Genomic DNA, 6,214 nt, shown 5'->3' on the forward strand with positions numbered 1-6,214 from the left:
TTTATTTATTACTGTTTTATTATTATTATTATTATTATTATTATTATTAATGTGAATATTATCTTTATATAATGAGTTCGTTAACATTATATTATTATATAATTCTGATTTAAAAATATACTCACTATAAACAATTTTCATGATTCAATCGAATTCTGTCTTTTCTTTTTTTTAGAAAAATAATTTTGTAGCTTTATAAAAACTCAAATTTATAAGTGCCTCCAACCCACAACATGGCGGCGAGTCATGTGATCTAGATCTACTACATCAAAGATGCCGATGCTCAGTATCCATACTGTATGTACTTATACTATACTGTGTCGTTACTTTAACCTAATCTAATGGCTACAGCACTGCGCGCTAAGCTGTAAACAACGCGCATGCGCGAGTATGGGGCATGTCTGACATCCTGTAATGGATGCTTTTCATTTAATGACACAAGTCGACACAAGTGTCGTTCTATCCTTGTTGACATTCAGAGAGTCACAAAAATAAAACAACACTTGTGTCATCAAATGGAAAGCACCCAGTATGCAACACGTGTACTATATTTCGAGTAAAATTTTCCTCGAAGAGGAAGTTTTGGAACGTACCCAAACAATTAAGGCTTAAACATAATAGAACACAGGGAACAGGAAGTAACAAGCTGTCCAATCAGAGCTTGGGATTGTTACAGGGAGACTCGGTCGGTTCCCTGATTTCGAAACCTACGACTAACCTAATGCTATGATGTGATACGAAATTAGCAATTTCATATCAAAGAGGGTCATAGCCGAATTTGTCCAAGTTACCGATTGATTAAAGGCGATCGCTACATATTCCGATTATAGTGGATTCCGAATCATTCCACGGTTGCTCTCCCGCTCTCCCTAGATAAGCGTCGAATCTTTCTAAGAACTTTGGGACAACTTGCGACAGTATGTCGAGTGACAGTTAATACAGGACATGCACTACAGGATTCGAAACGTTCAGAGAGCCTCAAATGAATATAATGCCGTAAGATCCCTTGATAATTTTTCTTTTCGTTTTCCGACGCGGAAGTATTCAGGGCATTTAATGGTATCGCTTTTCTTATGCTGGAAAAATAGCGAAGCGATACGCAACATACACTACGTAACCATGTGGAGTACGGCCACATGGACTAACCGCCAAGATTCGCGAGCGTCGATGGATGCGCGCGGACACGGATATGTGAAACACATGCTAGATGCAATTTATTGGCGACAAATTCCAATTGCCGGAATGAGGAAAGAAGCTTTTTTACCTTGAGATGTTCAGTCAAATGTTCTCTGGTATTCCCGAATGTCAGTAGAAAGAAGTGGTGCCGAAGTCTCTACTGTTCTCTGGGCGAATTTGCTGATTCGGATCGTACTAATAGGCACACGCGATCACTTTTGTTAATATTCGATAGTGATTACATTATTAGCGTTAGCATGAATTAGCCAAAAGAACGAAGATATCCATGAAATGCACACTCGATAAGATTAATTGAATATATATTTAATACTAATTCGTATACTAATGAACGCCTTAATAACTAATTTTACACGAGGACAGATTTAATTCTAAGTTAATTAAAAGTTACAATTTATGAGTTAGGACTTATGATTTAAAAATTGAATTAATGTTTTTCTTAGATTTAAAATTAGAATGCTTAAATTTAGAAATTGAAATGCGAGAAAATCGTGTTCAGATTTAGTATTACATTCGCGGCGTTCAAAATCTAGAGCGGCGATTGGTTAGACAATGAAAGGAACTGGTATTTCGCGTATGGCCATTCTGGATGACGCACTACTACTCTGCCTCTTCTCTACGTTTGTTCGTAGGCATTCCTAAACACCCCCTTTTCCATTGATCGTTTCGTCAGCGATGAGTGTCGGGGAGAAGCGTCAGATGCGTCTTTACGGACTTGTATACGGAAGTATCCGCACTTTTTACTCAGGCCTGTTAGTGAGTCTGTTCAAAAATAATTATTGGACAAGAAAAATGAAGTTGTTGCGGACGTGACAGGATATAATATGGAATTACACACCAAAGTTCTGATTGGACGGCTCGTCTATTCACTGTTGTCTGTGTCTATTGTTTAAGGCCTAATCTACAATCAGTCGGGAGACGTTATTGTATGTCGTATACCTTAAGAAATTAACCAATTATGGTCGATTGTTTCTTTTCATGTGACAGCCGACAATCGAATACGCATGCGTTCGACACCGACGCTGACATATGACGTATTGTACAACAGACCTAAGTCTTACTCAAAAGAATGTACAAGGTTCGAAATTTGAATGTAAATGAAAATAAGGTTATGACGCAATATATAATATGAATTGAAATACAGTAGAGAATGTTGTCGAGGAATGAAAAAAAGCGTTTACTCAATGATGAAAATAAACGTAAGAATGATAGATGTTACAGGAAGAAACATCACGACGATCGTAAGAATGAAAAACGCATCTTCTCAAGATCCGCAGTGCGAAGTGAAGACCAGGAAATATACAAAATTTTCGATGACGCGAAAAATTCTCTGTCACAAAACTCGTCCTCGGAAAATCGTCATGAAGATAGCAATGAGGTATTTCAGTATTTCAGTAAATATAAACACGAATTGAATAAGATTTTCACGGCAAATCCGAATCTCGTCCATGATATTGCGGATTTTTGGAAATTCGTTGAGAAATATGAGTCTGTTAAAAAACAATTAAGTGATAGTGATGAATCCGAGATTAATTCTGCTCTAAATTCCGTTGGGCTGCCAGAAAAATATTACCAGTCTCACTGTCTAAACTTCAAGCTTAATTTGTCTTATGGAGAATTGTTTGCCAGAGTTCTGGAAACAAAATCATTGATTGAATTACAACTACTCAAGTTCAGGAATGTGATACTCTTATACTTGGATTTTAAACAAAAGGAGAAATTTGCCAAATTAAAAAAACTCCGAAACACCCAAGCTAACTTACCAGTCGCACGATACAAAGAAAAAATTGTCGAAATGATAAAGACAGAGAAGGTAATTGTCATAGCAGGAGACACTGGTTGTGGGAAATCTACTCAGATCCCTCGATACTTGTACGAAGCTGGTTTCCAAAAGATTGGTAATGTCCTTTTTGTCTCATTATCTAAATATTTTATATCGTTTTATTATTAATATACATACATGTACACATATATATACACACATATATATATATATATATATGTGTGTATATTGTAAAATGCCTAATTTTTTTTCAACATTTGTAATACTTATATAGCATGCACGCAACCCCGAAGAATAGCATGCATCTCCTTAGCAAAGCGAGTTGCTTTTGAAACATTGAGCGATAATCTTAGTACAGTTGGATATCAGATACGTTTCGAGAAACAAAGGAACCAAGAGACGAATATTACATTTATAACAGAGGGTTTATTGTTACGTCAGGTAAATATCTAAATATCTGTAAATTAATAAGTAGAGATAGTCTCGACAAATTTTATAGAATACAAATCATCGTTTCATTTAGGTGTCAAGTGAGTCGACTTCACTTGCATATGATGTGATAGTTTTGGACGAGGTGCACGAACGTCACCTGCATGGAGATTTTTTACTCGGCGTAATGAAATGTATCATTTATCAAAAACCTGATTTAAAATTAATTTTAATGTCTGCCACTATCAATGTAGAACTTTTTAGTAATTATTTTGCAAAGGAAAATGTTAAAATAATAGAAGTAAGTAAATAAGTAAGTAGTAAGTAAGTAAGTAAGTAAGTAAGTAAGTAAGTAAGTAAGTAAGTAAGTAAATATGTGCACACGTGTGTGTGTGTGTGTGTGTGTGTGTGTGTATGTATTTCAGAATACAATATATTTGAATAATTTCAAAAGCTTATATATACAATCACTTCAATGCAATTTTAAATACTTCAGTATAAATTAAATATCATAAATCAAGTATCCTACCAAGACTTTTCATGTATTTTCTTCAAAGGTTCCTGGAAGATTATATCCCATTCAATTGTTATATCATCCTGTAACTGTACAAGATCTCGGATACAAAAATGATCGATTTAATCCTAGTCCATATGTGCAAATTATGCAAATAATTGATCAAAAATATCCAGGTAGGAAAACTTATATTTTATGTTATAATAATATTTAATAATAATAACAGTAATGTAAAATGAAAAAGTTACGATAAGGAATAAAAATAAGATTATTTTCTATTCACTAAATTTTATTTAATATTATCTTATACAAATATAAATTAAAATAATCACAGCGTTAGAAATATTTCAGTTGATGAGAAAGGTGATTTATTAATGTTCTTGAGTGGAATAAGTGAAATTACTGCAGTCGTAGATGCTGCCAAGGAATATAGTATAAAAAAAAATAACTGGATAGTTTTGCCACTTCACAGTACTCTCTCAATCATTGAACAAGACAAAGTATACTTCTTCTGCGATATTATTTTGACAAATCACTTTCATATTACAAAAGAATATCAAAAAGTTCTTTTTTCTTTTCATTCTTAGGTATTTGACTATGCACCTGATGGTGTTAGGAAGTGCATTGTCGCAACTAATATTGCGGAAACTTCTATTACCATTGATGGAATCAGATTTGTCGCAGATAGTGGAAAAGTAAAGGAAATGAGTTATGATCCATCGTGTAAAATGCAAAGACTAAAAGAATTTTGGATAAGCAAGGCTAGTGCGGAACAAAGAAAAGGGAGAGCAGGCAGGACTGGACCTGGAGTTTGTTATAGGTATAATATAGTTCCAAATAAATTTGTATGAATTTTATTTTATATGAAAAAGTGTTCAGGAATAAATAATATTATTTCATTCACTTTTACAGAATTTATTCGGAAGAAGAGTATAAGATGTTGGAAAAATATTCAACACCAGAATTACAACGTGTACCTTTAGATTCTTCACTGTTGCAAATGATAGCGATGGGACTTCCTGATGCGCGAAAGTTTCCATTTATAGAACCGCCACCAACGAATAGTGTAGAGAATGCTATATTATCCTTAAAAGATCATGTTGGTATCCCAACATTGGTATCTCAAATCGGTTTTTTGTTTTCCTCGCAAAATATCAGATATAAAGTTTAATTTTTTTCTCAGGATGCACTTATGGATAACGAAAAGATCACATGTATTGGTAAAACCTTAGCACGGCTACCCGTTGATATTACAATAGGGAAGATGTTAATAATGGGATCTATTTTTCATCAAGTGGAACCTGTATTGTCACTGGCCGCTGCTTTAAGTATACAAACACCATTCACAAATAGGGCTTACAGGGATACCGAATGTGAAGTAATTAATGTTTACGAATGAAACGACTGTGCTTATTGTTAATGACGTAATTAAACAATTTCGATAATATTGCAGACATCTAGAAAGAAGTTGGAATCCGATCATGGTGATCCAATAACATTATTAAATGCATTTAAAGAATGGCTAGAAGTGAAACAAGAAAATTCTCAAGAATACAGAAGCAGTAGTAATAGTAGCAGAAAATGGTGCAAAAGAAGAGGTTTGGAAGAACAACGATTTTACGAAATGACAAAATTAAGGGCTCAATTTAAAGACTTACTTCAAGTTAGTTTATACCTTTCATACATTTGTTATATAGATATCTAATATCGTTACATATATCTAATACTTGTTGCTTGTGTATGTATGTAACATCATGCAGGATTGCAATTTACTCAAAAGTCTCCCAGAACCAAATTCTTCCATGACGAGCGCAGAACGTGCCATAAGACATGGAGAACTGAAACTTTTGAAATCTCTCAAAAGAACTTACAAACAAAGTGAACCTAAAAGACGTAAACAGTTAAAAATAGAAACATTCGATATACGATTGGAGAATAATGATGAAGATAATGGAGAACTTGATATAAAAGATATAGAATTTCGAATGAGAAATGACTCGAGTCAGGTGCAGAATCTTTTAACGGCATCTACTGCATGTACCTATAAAGATCTGACAATGTTAAAATTGATATTATGTAGTGGTTTATATCCACAATTTGCTTGTGCTGACGAATTTAATTATTGCAAGGTAAAAATTATATATCGTATATAGGATCATAAATACATATCAATATGTTGGCTTAAATAGAGAAACTCAAAATTAGAGAAAAATATTATGAATATAGATGATTTTGTGCTTTCTGAATTAAATAATAAAAAAATAATAATATTCTAAATATTAAAATAATAATAT

General features: G+C 33.5%; 1 protein-coding gene across 1 annotated transcript in view; it reads left to right on the forward strand.

Moving 5' to 3' along the window:
* Positions 1 to 2,274: 2,274 nt before the first annotated feature.
* LOC108691210 (probable ATP-dependent RNA helicase DHX34) overlaps positions 2,275 to 6,214 on the forward strand; it is a gene marked incomplete at its 3' end in the record, with an annotated part of 5,431 nt that continues 1,491 nt past the window's right edge. The window contains exons 1-10 of the mRNA XM_018198874.1: positions 2,275 to 3,092; positions 3,252 to 3,418; positions 3,501 to 3,707; positions 3,964 to 4,096; positions 4,272 to 4,420; positions 4,508 to 4,740; positions 4,833 to 5,019; positions 5,104 to 5,298; positions 5,374 to 5,583; positions 5,681 to 6,049. Coding sequence (XP_018054363.1) covers positions 2,345 to 3,092; positions 3,252 to 3,418; positions 3,501 to 3,707; positions 3,964 to 4,096; positions 4,272 to 4,420; positions 4,508 to 4,740; positions 4,833 to 5,019; positions 5,104 to 5,298; positions 5,374 to 5,583; positions 5,681 to 6,049 — 2,598 coding nt within the window. The remainder of the gene's footprint in view (positions 3,093 to 3,251; positions 3,419 to 3,500; positions 3,708 to 3,963; positions 4,097 to 4,271; positions 4,421 to 4,507; positions 4,741 to 4,832; positions 5,020 to 5,103; positions 5,299 to 5,373; positions 5,584 to 5,680; positions 6,050 to 6,214) is intronic.

Source organism: Atta colombica, unplaced genomic scaffold (assembly GCF_001594045.1).
Source record: "Atta colombica isolate Treedump-2 unplaced genomic scaffold, Acol1.0 scaffold42, whole genome shotgun sequence".
Taxonomy (NCBI): Eukaryota; Metazoa; Arthropoda; class Insecta; order Hymenoptera; family Formicidae; genus Atta; species Atta colombica.